The 15,838-nt window shown below is 65.8% G+C and overlaps 2 protein-coding genes across 2 annotated transcripts; one reads left to right on the top strand and one right to left on the bottom strand.

The window, feature by feature from the left end:
* The first annotated feature begins 557 nt into the window (after positions 1–557).
* Positions 558–8,467, top strand: RNF126 (ring finger protein 126). The gene is made up of 9 exons (XM_032203857.1): positions 558–641; positions 3,143–3,201; positions 4,935–4,998; positions 5,595–5,836; positions 6,145–6,213; positions 6,291–6,360; positions 6,565–6,658; positions 7,305–7,420; positions 7,643–8,467. The coding sequence occupies exons 1-9, from the start codon at positions 567–569 to the stop codon at positions 7,790–7,792; spliced, it is 939 nt and encodes a 312-aa protein (XP_032059748.1). The 5' UTR covers positions 558–566; the 3' UTR covers positions 7,793–8,467.
* Positions 8,468–11,338: 2,871 nt separating this feature from the next.
* FGF22 (fibroblast growth factor 22) lies at positions 11,339–15,419 on the bottom strand. The gene is made up of 4 exons (XM_032203906.1): positions 15,415–15,419; positions 15,164–15,315; positions 11,832–11,935; positions 11,339–11,568 (listed from the first exon to the last, which is right to left on the bottom strand). Exons 1-4 carry the CDS (start codon positions 15,417–15,419, stop codon positions 11,374–11,376), a joined length of 456 nt encoding a protein of 151 aa, XP_032059797.1. The 3' UTR covers positions 11,339–11,373.
* Positions 15,420–15,838: the final 419 nt, after the last annotated feature.

Genomic DNA, 15,838 nt, shown 5'->3' with positions numbered 1-15,838 from the left:
TCCCCACACCCTCACCCCGCACCCCCCCCCCGCACCCCCTCCCCCCCCCGCCGCCGCTCCCGCCCCGCCGCCGCGCCCCCCCCCGGCGGCAGCGCAGCCCCGGCCGGGCCCGGTACCGCCGGGAGCCCCCCCCCGGTGCCCGCCCCGGCCCCGGCCCCGGGAGCCCCCTGCCGGCTGCCTCGTGCACGCGCGGGGGGCGGGGCGGGACGGGACGGGCTATGTCCGGGGGGGGTCCGGAGCCCCCCCTGCCCCCTCCGGGTGGTTTTTGGGGGAGCGGGGCGCGGGGCCGGGCAGGGCCGGGGGGGGGGGAAATGAACGGGGACGGGACGGGAACGGGGAACGGGAATGGGAACGGGACCGGGACGGGCACAGGAACGCGCCCCCGGCCCCGCCCCGCGCATTTGGCCCCGCCCCCATCCCCGCCCCTCAGCTCCTCCCCCCGCCCCGCCCCTCTTCCCCCGCGTTCCGCCCCCGCCCCTTTTTGTCCCCTCCCGGCCGCCGTCCCCTCGGCCGCGCGTCGCCGGGCGGGGCGGGGCGGGGCGGGGCGGCGCGGGGGGGGTGGGAAGATGGCGGAGGCGTCCCCGCAGCCCGGCCGCTTCTTCTGCCACTGCTGCGCCGCCGAGATCGCCCCGCGCCTGCCCGTGAGCGGGGCCGGGACCGGGGCCGGGCGGGGGGGCCGGGAGGGGAGCGGGGAGCGGGGCTGGGGGCGGCCGGGCCCGGCTCCCCCCGGCGGCTGCGCGGCCCCGGTGCGGGCCGGGCCGGGCCCTGGGCGCTGCGGCCCTCGGGGGGGGGTCCCGGAGGGGTCTCGGGGGGTCCGGGGGGGGGGTCTCGGGGCCCCGCCGCCGGGGGGAGCCCGCCCGGGCCCCGCCGCCGCTGTCCCGGCCCCGCGCACCCGTCGCGAAGCCTCGGAGGCCGCCCCGCGGCCCGGCCCCGCTCCCTGCGCCGCGCTGGGGCCGGGCCGGGGGCCGGGGGCCGGGGGGGCTCCGCTGGGGCACGGGCCCCGCCCGGTGCGGCCCCCCCGGCGGTGCGGGGCCGGGCCCCGGGGGCGCTGGGTTTCACTTCCCGGCGGCCGAGCGAGAGCTGGGGGCGGCTGAGGCGCAGCGGCGGCGCCGTGTGCCCCCCCCCCCCCCCCCGCCAGGGACCGTGCTGATCCCGGCGTCTGGAGCTGTGCGGGAAGGGGAAAAGCCCGGGCTGCCCGCGGGGGGCGAGGGGCGGGGGGTGACCCCTGCCTGCTCCCGAGCGTGCCCAGCGCCGTAACCCGTCCCGGTGAGGAGGGAACGGGAAGGGGCCGTGCCCGAGGCAGGGGGAACCGCTCCCAGTTCCCGTGAGCTGCCCGGGGGCTGCGCCCTGCTGACAGCCATGGGGAGGCTCGGGACGGGGCAGGGGCGGTGTTGAAGCCCGGCGTTGTGTGAACCCCACCCGCCCGCTGCTTTCACAACCGCCGGCCTGGAGGGCTCGGCCCCGCAGGGGGAGTCGCAGCCCCCGTGGGTCCCTCTGGAGGCCTCGCAGCTGCTCGCTGCCCGCCGGCCCCTTATCTGCCGGGCAGACGGGAGCAGCTCCGAGGGCACCGCTGGCGCTGCCGCCTTCTGCGCGCCCTTATCGGCTCCTCCCGCGGCGCCTGGGGCTTATCGGGCCGTGGGGCTCGCTGCTCGCCCTCCCTTCTCTGGGAATCCACCGGCTTTGTTCCGGGTCTCGGCTCAGTGTGAACCCAAAGGGGTGAAGGGGGCTGGGGTTACCCTCAGCGGGTCCTGGCCTCCTCCACGCCCAGGGGTCCCGGCCCTTGCACGGGGCCCCCTGCCCGCGGCAGCTGCCCCGGAGGTGTGGTGAGGCCGGGCGTAGCGCAGGTCCCGGAGCTTCCTCCGGTGACTCAGCGGAGCCGAGGCGTTGCTGCTGCTGCCCCGACGTGCCGACGGCCTCGTGCTGCCGGCTGGGGTTTCCTCCCCTGCTCTGGGCTTCTCGCTGCTGACCCCCGGCGTCAGGGGGGACGCGTGGGGAGCTGAGGGAGCTCCTGAGGACACAGGCTGGTTGTCCCCACACCCGCTCTCCTCAGCGTTAAGGCACGAGGGCGGCGCTGGCGTTCTGTGGGAGCGTGAGGCTGGGGCTTTGTGCCTGGCCGAATGCCCCTCTTGTGGCTGCTGGGAGCCCCCGAGGCCGTCAGCTGCAGCCTTCCTGCAGTCCTTCCCCAGCGATGATGCCGTGGTAATTAGCCAATGCTGTGGTAATTAGCCCACGGCGCTGCTCCCTCCTTGGCCTCTCCTGAGGGCAGTTTGGCCCTCTGGGGACGTGGGGCTGCCCCCCGAGCCCACAGCTCTCTGCAGCCCGGCGCTGAGTTCCCCTCTTGGGAGCGCTGGAGGTTTTGCTTTCACTTCGGCCAGCACCACATGGGTCGTTCCCTGGTGCTTTGTGTGTGCTGCGGGTCCGTCAGGATCACCCAAACCTTTTTTAATCCCGACTCCCAGGCAGGGTCAGGCTCAGCAATCTGCCTCGTGAGCCTGGGGGAGGCAAACATCGGCGGCTGGGGGGGCGTTTTGGCTCTGCCAGCCCTGCGTGCTGCCTGCACTGAGCTGTGTTGGTGACAGACCTGCCAATGGGTTTTGTACAATAACTGCTCTGTCTGTGCTGGCTGGGCGTTTCCCTTTAAAATAAATTTCGCTTTTCCCCTTAAAATAAAGGGAAATGGGGTTTGAGGCTGGCTGCAGCAGTACACAGCCAGACGGTGGGAGGAATGCTGCTGTCTGTGCCGAGTTGCTCTGAGTTGTCTTCACTGGGGCAGAGTTCCCTTTCTAGCAGGTACAGTGTGGGGAATCGATCTCCCTTTACGCTGCTGTGAGGCTGATCGAAGAGGTTTCCCGGGCTCAGGGCTGGCTGCCTGCTCTGCCTGTGCAGCAGGAGGGATGCCCCTGCCCATGTGGCCGCGGCGTGGCTCGTCTCGCTGGCTCTGATCGCAGGGAGCGTGCTGCTGAAGGTGTCGCAGCTCTCAGGGAGCTGCCTGGCTCCCCGGGGGCTGGTGCAGGTGCTGTGCCCGTGGCGTGGGGCCGGGGCCGTGGGCTGCAGGGCTCTGCTCTTCCAGGGCACCGTGCTGCGGGTGCTCCTCGCGGCTCTTTGCCCACTCTCTTTTCTCACTCTGTTTCTTCTCCCGCAGGACTACATCTGCCCACGGTGTGAATCTGGGTTCATTGAAGAGCTTCCTGAAGAGCCAAGGTAACGAGCTGCTCCCACAGGCTTTTGCAGGGGTGATCCCAACCTGTTTTGTGCTTTTCCTCTTCCTAGGTAAAAGGCACTGCCACTTACTACCTTTTTTTTTTTTTTTTTTTTTTTCCTCTGGCCAGTTTGTGGCCTGTCACCACGGGAGTGCAGCACGTAATTTGTATAGGCAAATCAGCCGGTGCTGGGTGTCGGTGCTGGCAGAGGCTGGGGGTGAACGTGGTGATTTAAAACAACAAGAAAAGGCATTAGAGAGGCTTTCCTTGTGGCACATGTGAAAAGGAGGCCCAGAGGCGACCTCGTTGCTTTCCGCAGCTTCCTGAGCAGGGGAGGCGCCGGTCTCTGCTCCCCGGCCACTGCTGAGCGGCAGGAAGGGCACCAGGCTGCACAGGGGAGGGTCAGACTGGCCGTTAGGGAACATTTCTGTACTGGGAGGGTGGCCCGGCACTGGAACAGGTTTCTTAGAGAGGTGCTTGGTGGCCCCGTGCCTGTCGGCGCTCCAGAGGCGTTTGGACAATGCCCTCGTGTGCGTTAGCGTTCGGTTAGCCCTGACTTGGTGATCTCTGAGGGTCCCTCCCAGCTGAACTGCTCTGCTCAGACCGTCCCAGAGGAGATTTCAACCACCTGCAGAAGGGAGAGAGCGCGTGGAACTCAGCTTAAAGCACCGGTGGCACCGTGTTTTGGCTGAGCCTTTGGACTCTGCACCGAGGCAGCTGAGATCTGCGTCCACGTGTCTCGCTGCTGACTCTGCAGCGGGGCTGCTCCCCGGCACTGTCAGAGTGGGCGAGGGTAGGAGTGATGTCCTCGTGCCTCAGATGCTTGCGGGACCTCAGCTGGGAGCAGCACGGGTTGGCACACACTCGGTGCAAGGGTTCCCTGCCTGGGGCGTGTGTCAGGCACATCTCGCTGCCTCCCGACTGCTCTTGGAGCTGGGCAGAGCTGCCGTGCACCAGCGGAGGTCTCTGTGCTGACAAGGTGACCTTTTGTTTGCCTCTGCCAACCCGAGAGGTGGAAAATCAGTCCTGGCAGACCCTACCTGTGCTGCTCGTTTGCCGTGACCTTGGGGAGAGGCTCTTAATCTCCAAACCTTGGGTTTTGTTACCTACAATGCCAAAATGGGGACCTGGACACTGAGCTGCAAATACTCCTGCAGCTCTCCAAAAGCAGAAGCCTGATGGCATTAGGAGATTTCCTCCTGGCCTGCCCCATTCGGTCACATGCTGCTGCAGCAGAGAAGTTCCTTGGATTTGAGATTAGGCTTAAGCATGTTTGGGTCGTGGTGCTGAGGGTTGTGCCCTAAGTCTTCCCTTCCTGGTTCCCCAGGGGGTAGCTGACGTGTTTGAGGTGGGTTGTGCAGGGAATCTTTGCTTGACATCGTGCTCCGGTCGCTTCTGTGGCTTCACGGAATTGGAACCTGAAAGTGTTGGGAGAGACAGATGAGGGCACGAGGAACTGAGGGCTGCATGAGGGCAAAATGCAAATTGGTAGGGACAACTAGAAAATGAGCACCCGAGGCAGGCTGCTGTCTGTCTGGGCTGGAGCTGCTCCTGCCATGGGGCAGAAGGGCAGGGAACGGCCCCTCTGAGGTCCCTTTCAGCTCTGGCTTTCTGTGCACTGAGCAGCTGTGCCTGTGCTCAGCACGTCAAACTCATGTCCCTTGATCCCCTCTGCTGGGAAGATCTCTGCACAGCACCCTTCTGCTGCTTACCAGCACTCTTCGTTCTTCTCAGAAACACCGACAATGAGACCAGCTCCTCTACGTCAACCAGCGACCAGAGCAGGCATCCTTTTGAGGTGAGTCCTTCCTGTCTCTTCAGAAGTCCTCTTGCTGCTGAATTCAATCCGCTAACAGAGACGTGCTTCTTTAAATGTTCCTGGATTGTGATCAAATCTGGGACAGGAGGTGTTAAAGGCATCCCCGTGCTGCTGCTGGAATGGCTGCATGTGGCGTTTTGCTGTGTTTTTAATAGGACCATCCCTTGTAGCTTATCCTCGTTGTGAGGGGGCTGAGCTGGGAGCTGTCTGGGGGTGTTGCTGTGCAGTGGCCTCGGCTTAAAAGGCAGCAGCCACACACAGCAGCTACCGAGGAAGCAGGGGGGCTGTCTTTATTTCTTAGGGTCACGTGGAGCTGTCTAGGGGTGGGTGCCCCGGCCCATGTCGGGGTTGGAATTAAATGATTTAGGGTCCCTTCCAACCCAAACCACTTGGTGTAGTTTCGGGCTGTGTCTGTGCCTCACTAAGCTATTTCTGAGTGTGCACCTGGACCAGCCGAGGCTCGTGAGCTGATCTGAAGAGATCAGTCTTTGTTGGGAGGCTGAGGAGATGCCAGCAGTGAAAACCGAGCTGTTCCTGTTCCCGTTACAAGCTGCTCCTGAATTCTCTCCCCCCAGAACGTGGATCAGCACTTATTCACCTTGCCGCAGGGCTACGGCCAGTTCGCCTTCGGGATTTTCGATGACGGCTTTGAGATTCCGTTCGGGTCCAACGTGCAGTCGGAAGACAACCGGGACTCTGAGAACCGGAGGGAGCGAGAGCACCAGTCCCGGCATCGATACGGCGCCAGGCAGCCCCGCGCTCGCCTCGCCGCACGGCGTGCCGCTGGCAGGCACGAGGGCGTCCCCACGCTGGAAGGGTGAGCGAGGGGCCTGGGGAGGGGGCTCTGCTCCTCCTCGCTGCTGGGCCTGCTGCCAGGCGGGCTGCGTCCTCTCCTCCTCCGTTTGAGGAACGGTCTCTTGAAGACTGCTCTCAGCACAGCCGTGCGCTGTGACCGCCTTTCGCAGGCGTCCATTTGTAAGATGCGGTTCCTGCAGGGTGTTTCGTTCTTCCTTCTATTCCCTCTGATGATGCAGCAGCATCCAGCTGCTCTTTCCATGTCAGATTTCCGGGCTGGGAGCTGGCAGACCTGAATTCTTTTTTAATCCCGGTTTTCTTGTCTTTCAGGATCATTCAGCAGCTGGTCAATGGCATTATTGCACCAACAACAATACCAAACCTAGGACTTGGTCCCTGGTGAGTTAAAGATGGACTCTTCTTTCTGACGCTGTTCCTATTCCCCCCTGAATTTAACTCTGTTCTTATTCTTAAAGGGGAGTCTTGCATTCAAATCCAATGGACTACGCCTGGGGTGCTAATGGCTTGGATGCAATTATCACACAGGTAAGAGTAGCGTTGTCGCGGGGTCTGCAGCGCTCTTGGGCGGTGCTGCAGAATTGTCAGCACCCGCTGTGAAGCAGGGGAGCAACCACTGGAGGTGCAGGCGTGGGAAACAAGGCCCACGGTGCCTCCGCTTGGTAAACGAGCAGATTCTGTGTGCTGCTGAGCTCACATCTTTCTGCCCTGTATGGCCTATTGTTTTTTCAGTTACTAAATCAGTTTGAAAACACTGGACCGCCGCCAGCAGACAAAGAAAAGATCCAGGCCCTCCCCACCATACAGATCACACAGGAGCACGTAGGTGTGTATGTCTCCTCCAGGGAATTGCTCACAAAGAGGTCTGTGAAAATTCTGTTCAGCTCTTTCGTGTGATTTTAATTTTGTCTGCCAATGCCTTCAAGGTCTAAAATGTTTCAAAGAGGGGCGAAAGCTGACATTGCTCTACTCACACAAAGTGAAGAGCAGCGTAGACTGGATGGATTTGCCCTGGGGAGGGAAACTGTTCTGAAAAGTTGAGCGCAGATAGAGATGAGCAAGCACGTGCGCACTGCTGGGCCGGGCTGCAGCTCTGTGCTGGCGTGCGCTGCCAGCTCTGCCAGGCGTGCTGGGTGAGAGCTTATTTATCAGTTGGGCAGGCACAAATTGAGCACCAGGTGCTTTGGTATGAGTATGTGCACGTGTACATGCTCTGCTCGTTAAATATGGTTTGTATGTAGTAGGTTGAAGAGGGGAGCAGTGCAGCAGACCCGGGGCAGAGGAAGGTGGAGTGGTGCTGGTAGGGCCTGCAAAGCAACAAGTTCCCCTCCCGGGATGAAGCAGCAGTGGGGGCAGAAGCACAAGAGCTAAATGGGTGGGAAGGGAGAAAGTGATGGGATCCTGAGGGGGTGCTTCAGTTGTCGTTCCCTCCTTTATTGCTTAGCTGTGTTTTGCTTCCCCTTGTGACGCAGATTCTGGGTTAGAGTGTCCCGTGTGTAAAGAAGACTATACAGTTGGGGAAAACGTCCGACAGTTACCTTGCAATCACCTCTTCCACAACAGCTGTATAGTCCCTTGGCTGGAACAGGTTGGTGCCTTCTGCGTGGATCTCGTGGGTTTTGCAGCAGCTGGGGGCTTTCTGGTGGTACTGCTCTCTTCTGTGAACATTTCCACACCTCCGTGATGAGGCCTAAGCAGCCTTTCATCAGAGGAAGGAGTGTCACCCTAGCCCTTCCCTTGAGTGTCGCTCCTGTAGCGTGTTTCTAACCATATTTCCCATATTTCTTTTTTTTTTGTCTGCTCTCCAAAGCATGACACGTGTCCTGTGTGCCGGAAAAGCTTAAGTGGACAAAACACTGCCACAAACCCTCCAGGACTCACAGGAATGAACTTCTCCTCCTCCTCTTCCTCCTCTTCCTCCAGCTCACCAAGTAACGAAAACTCATCGAACAACTCATGAATCTTAATCCATACCTCTGTCCCTGGGGCCCTGTCCATTGTCCTTCCTCCCTCCCCAGCCTACGTAAGCAACAAAAGGGGCTTCCAGAGCAGAGCAAGGGGAGGGTGGCGAGGGGGAAGCAGCACCCCCAGAATTCCCTTTTGAGTTCTGAAGACGCGGAGACTCTGGGTCCTTCAGAGATGAGAAGCCTCGAGTTCTGTGCTGGGGGGGAAGAGCTCTGTCTAGTAATAAAATGCATCCAATTGCCGCGTGGACTTAAAGCCGTTGCAGTGAAAGGCTGCTGTGCCCCACAGGTGGAAACCCAAGGTGCTGAGCTAGCGGTTGCAATTCTGAATGGAAAGGTTGTTTGTCAGATTCTGAATTTGAGATTTCTTTCTTTCTTTCTTTTGCTCCTCCTCCTCCCCTTGGATACTCTCTCTTCTGCTTTGGAGATTGAAGTCTTTAAAACGAAAGCGTAACGACACTGCCTCCCTCCCAGGATCTCCAGCTGGGGAGGGCAATAGTTGTCACTGAAAAAATGAACTCTTGAAACAGACCCCATTATCCTTCCCTTTCCCCGGCTCGAGTCCCATTTATTTTTCTTTATAACCTTGCCCTTCTGATACTCGACACTGAAAGGGTTTTTATAATTTTAAATTATTACTGCTGTTTAAATAAATGGACGTTTCAGCTCAACGAGACCTTATGCATGATTTGAGGAAAACTACAGGGTAAGCTCTCTGGAGACTGCTGTGCTGAGCCCTCCCCTCTCACCCAGGGGCAGCCTGGGCTTTTCCCAGCCCTCCCGGCGTGCTGGGGGCTCCGGGCACCAGGCTCCAATGTGGCCAGCACCCCTCCGGGCACTGCCAGGCCCTGGGTTGGGGGCAGCTGGCCACAAGATTGCAGCTGAAAGCATCCTTGCCTGGTGTTTTGTATTTTTTACATCTTCTCCCTGTTGCAGTCCTTCTCTCGGCTCGATGGACTTTTCCACTGTGTTGACACCAGGACTGGGTGCCCGTCAGAGCGAGGACCAGACAAATCTCATTGTGATCAAATAGTAGATAGGAAAACCAAGATTTTGGAGGAAAATGTATTTCAAAGTTACTTAAAATATAGCTGATTAAAAAAGGAGAGAGACAAATACCCAGGTGTTTCACAGTTTCTGTGACAGAGCTGGAGGCTGGAGAATGAGAAGAACGTGAGCGGGGTGGGCAGCGACCTCCCTGCTGCAACCCCTGCTCCCCTGGGGTGGGGGGTGGGGGAAAGGGGACAAAAACCTGGCTCTCCCCAAGGGGCTCTGGTTTCCTTCCTTCTCTGGAACCTCAGCTTTGCGCTGCCAGCTCTGAGGAGCCGGGATCGTGGGCAGGGCTGGCTCCTCGCTGCACGGTGCAGGCAGCACGTGGCCGATGCCTTCTCTTCTGCCTCCGCTCCCTGCAGCAGGCGCAGGGCTCCCTGCCCCTGCTGTTTGTGGAAGCGTTGTGTGCTCCGTGTGGCAGGAGGCTTGGCAGCGCTGTGCTCCTGTTTTTCACACCCCTTCCCTGGCCCTGCACCCTCCCGCTGTGCCCAGCTGTTGCTGGGATGAGCACTGCAAGACCTGGGCTTGGTTTTGCCGAGGGCTGCCCTGCCCTGCCCTGCCCTGCGTGGTGCCTCCTGCCCCTGGTGCCCTGCAGCTCCCTGCTGGCACAGTGACCCGGTGGCCTCGCTGTCCTGGGGCTGGGCCGCGGCTCTTGCAGTGTTTGTGTCTCCGGTGACTCAGGAGCAGGAGCTCGGATGTGGCCGCGGTGCAGCAGGAAGAGGGATGAGGAATGAAGGAGGAGCCGAACGCCCCGCGGGCACCGGCGGGTGCTGCCCTGCGGCTGGGACGGGGCTGGGGGGGGTCTGGCAGGAGGCAGCCAAGCTCCGCGGGGCCTCCGTTACCTGCCCTTGCCCGGGGCAGGAGGGTTGAGCATCCCTGGCCCCGAGGTTCCCTGCATCTCCCCCAGCCTTTGGCTGCACGGGTGGTGCCCTGTGAGCAGGCTGAGGGTGTCTGGGGAAGGTGCTGGCCCTGGAAGGGCTCCCCACCCTGCTGCGAGCTTCCCAAGCAGGGCCGTGCCTCCCCACAGCAAGGGGAAGGCGTCGTTCGGCACTTCTTGAACCATTTCACAATAAACGGCAGCTTTGCTGGGGAAAACATCCCCCCTTCAGTCACCGGGAGCGATTTGCTGAGCGACCGTCCCGGAAGGGTTTGGTGTCGGCTTCCCCAGCTCACCCGGGGCCGCTCGGCAGCGCCTATCTCAGCAGGTGCTGCCCCCAGGGTGAGGGTTGATTTCAGGACTGGGGCATCGGGGGCCAGAGCTCGTCCTGTGCCAGAGCTCGAGCCAGGAGCTTCTGCCCCTGGGATCCTGGGCTCGGGGTGGCGACGGCAGGAGGGTCCCGGGGTGGGGGGGATGCTCCTGCAGCCCCCTGGGAGCTCCACGTGGGGTTTGTACCCGTGTTAAAACGCTCGGGGTGGGTTTTGGGTGTGTGAAGCACTCCTGGGGGCTGTGGCTCCTGCTGCCTGCCCCAGCTGGGGGCTGCTGGCCTGGGGCCGGTGCCCCCCGCGGTCCCGACAGGGCTACCACAGGGGCCGTCCCCTCCTGCCACCGACTCCGGGAGCTGGTTCGGTGAGAAATGGAACGAGTTTGGTGGTTTTCGCTCGGCCGTCGCTCACCGCTGCCACGTTGACGTGACGAAGTGACCACGCTGCGCAGCGGGGTGCGGCGCGGGGCTATTTCTGGCCCTGCTCCCCTCAGGGCAGGTGCCTGTGCTCGGCGCCACCTCCCCGGCGCCTGGCTCCATCCCTGCCCTCCGGGAGGCCGCGGAGCAGCACCGGGGCCGGGCGGCAGCGGGGGGCTGCCGGGCACGGGTGCAGCCGCGCGGCTCCTGCAGGAGGTCGCGCTCCCACTGGCGCCTTCACCCAGCGCGAGGCCGGGATGCGCGGCTCTCCCCTTCCTCGGCTGCTTTTTCCAGCTCTGTCCTTTGTGTCGCTGGAACAACAATCGCTCTTTTTTCCGATGGGTGAGGTTTTGGGCTGGGTGCGCCTCCGCCCGCACGCTCAAGGCAGGGCGTGGGTGGGCGAGGAGCGGGGAGGCCGCTGGTGGCCGCGGCTCCTGCCCCAGGGCAGCTGCTCGGGGCTGCAGCCGCTCAGAAAGGGCCCGCGGCCACCCCCACGGAGCCACCCCCGGCACCAAACCTCCACGACTCAGCCCCTTTGTGTGCCACAAACACAGCTTTAATGTCCACGCGTGCTTGGCCACAAAGCGAACGCAGCCCTGGGATGTCCCAGCCCCAGGGCTGGTGGTGGCTGCTCGGGGTGGGGGGACGGCGGCAGCCCCTGCCCGCGGTGGGCGCGTGCCCCAGCCCCGGCGTGCGGCTCTGCCCCCCCGGGACACCAGGGACGGCCACGTCCCTGCACGGCCACATCCCCGCACAGCTTTCATCCTGGAGCTTTCGTGTCCATGTCCATTGTCCACCATGCGTTTAAAAAATAAAACAATAAATAGCAAAAAAAAAAAAAATATTTACACTTATAAAATAACCCTATTTTTCCCTTTTTTTTCCACAGGACCGTCTGGGAGCCAGGCTCAGCTGATGAGCATGGGGAGGAAGTGCGTGGAGAGGTGCTGCCGGCGCGTCTGGCCCCCTCGCTGCGGCCTGCCCTTGCTATTGAGCGAGAGGAACATGGGGCGGCCCCGGTGCCGCCAGCGCAGCGACGCGTAGGTGTTGTAGCCGTTCTCCTCGATGCGCTCCTTGAACTTGCAGTTGGGGCTGAACTCCTTCTGGCAGGGGAGGGAAGGGGGTGAGCGGGGGCTGCGCTCTGCAGCGCCGGGTCCTTGCCCTGCTGCGGCACGGGCTGGAGCCCCGAGAGCAGGGCAGGTGCAGGAGCCCGGGCTCCCCGCAGGGCAGAGGGGCTCCGGGGGCACCATCCCCTGCGGGGAGCGTCCCGGGCACGGGGAACCAGGAGCCCACTCCCGGCAGGTGCCGGTCCCACCATTCCAGCTCTGCCCTGCGCCCCCGGCCCCGGCGGCAGCACCCGACGTACCGACCCGTAGAGCCGCCCCTGCTTGTTCATGGCCAGGTAGAAGCCGGTGTGCACCGCCCGGATGGCCACGACGCCGACACGCACCGACCGGATCTCGACGATGCCTGCGGGACAGCGAAGCGCCGCAGTGAGGTGGGCGACCTCCCCCAGGGGCCCTTCCCCAGCGCCACGGCTGTGCCCACAGAGTGCCACCAGCGAGGGACAGCACCGCCGAGCCTCGCCTGACAGACAGACAGACACGTGGACAGAGGGATGGATGGAGGGATGGATGGAGGGAGGGAGGGAGGGATGGAGGGATGGATGGAGGGATGCCTTCCCCACAGAGGGACAGTGGGGAGCAAGGGCTGCAGCCTGAGTCAGGAGCAGGAGGGGGAAAGCCGTGACCTGGGGAGGGTTTGGTCTTTATTCCTGCCCTCCCTTGGCCCAGCTGCCCCCGGGAGCAGAGCTGGAGCGACACCGAGCCAAGGTTCTGCTTGCCTGAACAAGCGGTCAGCCTTTGACCCGCGCCCACCTCGTGTTTATTCTCCCCAAACTGGCAGCTGTGCCTCTGCCCAAAACGTGCTGCGGTGCCCCAGGGACCCGACCCCGCTCTCAGCCCGATTGTCCCACCGAGGCCAGCAGGGCCCTGGAGGGGGCGAAGGGTGTGGGGTAGCGGCGGGTGGGGGCCTGGGGGGGGAGGCAGCGGGCGCAGCTGGGTGGTGCTGGAGGGGTGCACGAAGGCTCCGTGCCGGTGCAGGGGGCTGCGGGCACCAGAGTGCGGCCAGGCCAGTGCTCCCCATGGGCACCGGTGCAGCTCACCTGGCTGGCACCAGGGGGGATCGGGGCTGGGGGCCGCGGGACGGAAGCTGCACGGAGGGGGCGAACCCAGGCACTGAGCCCGCAGCGGGGCCCGGCTCCAGCCCAGCCCGCAGATCCCCATCGGAGCCGCTAATGGGAAAGGCATGCGGTCAGACCAGGCGGGTTTTATGGTGGAAACACCCAGAGCACCCACGGAGACTCCGGGGATTCGGCTTCCAGGCCAGCGAGAGAGCAGCCGGCCCGGCCCCATCCCCATCCCTGCTCTGCCCGGGGAGCCCCACAGAGGCTGGACAGGGCTGGAGGATGCGCAGAGGCTTTGGCTGGCTCACGGCACGCACAGAGCAGCCTCTGGGCAGGGTCTTTTGGGGGTCCTCCCCCCCACCCCCAGTGTGCTGAGCACCGCTGGAGCCCCCACGGGACCAATCCTGCCATTGCTGGGAGTGGACGGGGCTGGATGCGGCACCAGGACAGCGTGAGTGCTCCTGAGAGCTCAGCACTCTTGGGGGCACACCTGAGAGGGGGATTTTCAGCCCAGCCACCCCGCAGGGGGCTCCAGCAGCAGCCAGGACCCACTCGGGGTGGTTCATCGCGTCCCAGCCCAGTGGAGCCATTAACGAGCAGCAGCCGTGGGGACGGGCTGAGCAAACGCCTGCAAATCCATCTCAGTTTATCGCCGTCTGGAGCTGCTGCTATTTATAACAGAGACTTTTACTCCTCTAAAAATAGCCCCACGCCGCTCTTCCCAGCTGGGGACCGCTCTGCGGGTACCCGGGAGGGCGCCCGGCTCCGGGCGAGGGGCCGAGGGGTGCAGGGCACCTGGGGCCGAGCTCTGTGGGGCCGGCAGCACCCCGGGGACGCAGCGGCGGCTCCCGGACCCTCGGCCCCGATGGGGTCGGGGCCAGCCCTGCCCGGGAGCCTGGGGCAGGCGTGGGGTGTGAGGAGGGGGGGGGCCCGGGGCCAGCGGCCGCTGGCAGGGCTGGTCCGGTGGCTGCCGGGAGGCTGAGGAGCAGCCTCGGCCCAGCCCAGGCGCGGGTTATCTGCGGTGCCGATAACCAGAGCGAGCCCGGTGCGACAGCCTGGAGCCTCTCCACCTGCCAGGCCCCATTGCCACACGGCCGAGGGAACGTGTCGGGGCACTGGGTGCTGGCAGCGCGCCCGCATGGGGCTCTCAGCGGCTTTGGGCACCACGGGAGGGTTCCCCCGGCCCCGCTGGGCTGGGCTGAGCCCCTCACACCACAGCGCGGGGTCCCTGGGTGGGCGACATCCCCCCGGCTGTGGGCAGGGGATGCTGCTCCCGTCCTCGCCATCCTGCCCCCCCCACATCCCACTGCCCTGCCCGGGCATCTCCCCGCATGAGCCCCCCACGGCCGCCCCCGATGGCTGCGGGGTGGAGGGGACGCGGCGCCAGCCCTGACCCTAGGGGAAGGCCTGGCCCTGCCCCCTGCCCCCTCCCCACCTCCCGATGGCAGCAGCAGCCCGGGCCGTGCCGAGACCCCCCCCGGTCGCCCTCCTGGTGCCCACCAGGACGCGCTGCCCGACCCCACGAGGCCCCCGCAGGCCCCTCCATGGGGAGGTCGCCGCAAGCCCCCAGCGCTTGGCCACCTCTGTGCCAGGGGGGGCTGCCGGCCGTGCCCAGCGGGTCCCCACCTGGGGGCTGTCCCCGGGCACGACCCCACACTCGGGGCTCGCTCTTGGCCCAGTCTGGCAGTGCCGGGCCCCCTCGGGCTGACCCTCACCTCCCACTGCCCCGGCCGTGACGGACCCCGACCCCCCCGCAGGCAGCAGATGCTCCGTGCACCCCTGCTCTGCTCCCCCCCAGCTGCCGGGTGCGGAGCCCAGGGGCACCCCTGAGCCCCCCGATCCTTCCTCCTCCTCCTCCTTCTCCTCCTCCTCCTCCTCGTCCTTTCTCCCTCCGACACCTTCACGGGCAGGGCCGGACCCCCCCAGCCCCTGCCGGAGCAGGAGAAGCCCAAACGCGGGGCTGGGGGCAGCGCTGCCAGCTCTGCCGAGGGGGACACGGACGCCCGGAGGGATGGGACCCCCTCCGAGCCCCCCCTGACACCGGGCCCTGGGGCAGAGCAGGAGGCTGGCAGCGCTCGGGGGGGTCGGGAGCTGCCCTACAGCCGCCCCCCCGGGGCACCGCGACCCGCGGCTGCCGCCCGGCTGCAGGAGCCGCCCGGCCCCGCCGCCCCCCCGCGGCCGCAGCCCCCCCGCGGCCCCGCTCGCTGCCCTTTGCCCGGCCCCGGCAGCGCCCGCCCCTGGCACCGCGGGGGCGCCCGGCGGCTCCTGGCTCCGGCCCCGCCTCGGGGACCGGGGGGGAGCCGGGGCGCGGGACCCCCGGCGAGGAGCGGCCCCGGTCCCGCTTCGACGTGGCGGGGCCGGCAAACGGGGGCTGGAGCCGTGCGGAGCCGGGGGGGCAGAGCCGGAGCCCCGCGTCCCTCGGCCGTCGGGGCACGGCCCCGGGAGCCGGCGAGGAGGGGGCGGCCCCGGCCCCGGCCCCGGCCCCGGCCCCACTCCCTGCCCTCCGCACTCACTGCCCGGCCGCTCCCTGCAGCGCGTCCCCTCCACGCCGCCGCCGCCGTCGATGCGCAGGAAGAAGCGGGTGGCGGAGAAGAGCCGGCGGCAGCGCACGTCGCCCTCCAGGTGGCCGTAGCTGCGGGGGGGCCGCCGGCCGCCCCACGGGGGGCTGCCCGGCCCCGGCCCCGGTCCCGGTCCCGGCCCCGGCCCCGCCAGCACGGCGAGCGCCCCGGCGAGGCAGGCGGCGAGGGCGGCGGGGCCCCCGCGCCTCATGGCGGGGCGCGGCGCGGCGGGCGGCGGCTCCGGGCCATGGCGGCGGCGGCGACGGCGACCAGCGGCCCCGACGGGGCGGGCGGCCGAGCGCGGCGCGAGGCGGCGGGGAGGGGCGGGGCGGGGCCGCGGCCACCAATGGGCGGGGAGAGGAGGGGAGAGGGGCGGGGCGAGGGGCGGGGCCTCCCATTCATACATCCGCGCGGGGTGGGTGTGGGGGTGCCCCGACGGGCGCCCCTCTGCCCGCTCCCGCTGCCCCCCCCAACCCCGCAGCGGGGCCGGGGCTCCCCGAGGCCGCCCCCCGCCGTGTCCCGGTCCCCGCTCGGGGCTCCGCGGCCCCGTGGGGGCGGGAGGCGCCGCGCAGCTCCCCCCGCAGCGCCCCCGACGGGCTCCTCGGGGGGCTTGGAACGGCCGTGGGCGCG

Source organism: Aythya fuligula, chromosome 26, assembly GCF_009819795.1.
Source record: "Aythya fuligula isolate bAytFul2 chromosome 26, bAytFul2.pri, whole genome shotgun sequence".
NCBI lineage: Eukaryota > Metazoa > Chordata > Aves > Anseriformes > Anatidae > Aythya > Aythya fuligula.
This window is presented reverse-complemented; position numbering and strand designations above follow the sequence as displayed.

What these genes read in the sequence shown, in the direction of transcription:
- RNF126 (XM_032203857.1), top strand. Translation starts at nt 567, where the DNA reads ATGGCGGAGGCGTCCCCGCAGCCCGGCCGCTTCTTCTGCCACTGCTGC. An exon ending in GAGCTTCCTGAAGAGCCAAG is followed by an intron (nt 3,202 to 4,934) that starts GTAACGAGCTGC and finishes CGTTCTTCTCAG; the next exon opens with AAACACCGACAATGAGACCA. An exon ending in AGAGCAGGCATCCTTTTGAG is followed by an intron (nt 4,999 to 5,594) that starts GTGAGTCCTTCC and finishes CTCTCCCCCCAG; the next exon opens with AACGTGGATCAGCACTTATT.
- FGF22 (XM_032203906.1), bottom strand. An exon ending in CTGCAGGGAGCGGCCGGGCA is followed by an intron (nt 11,936 to 15,163) that starts GTGAGTGCGGAG and finishes GCTGTCCCGCAG; the next exon opens with GCATCGTCGAGATCCGGTCG. An exon ending in AGGGGCGGCTCTACGGGTCG is followed by an intron (nt 11,569 to 11,831) that starts GTACGTCGGGTG and finishes CTCCCCTGCCAG; the next exon opens with AAGGAGTTCAGCCCCAACTG.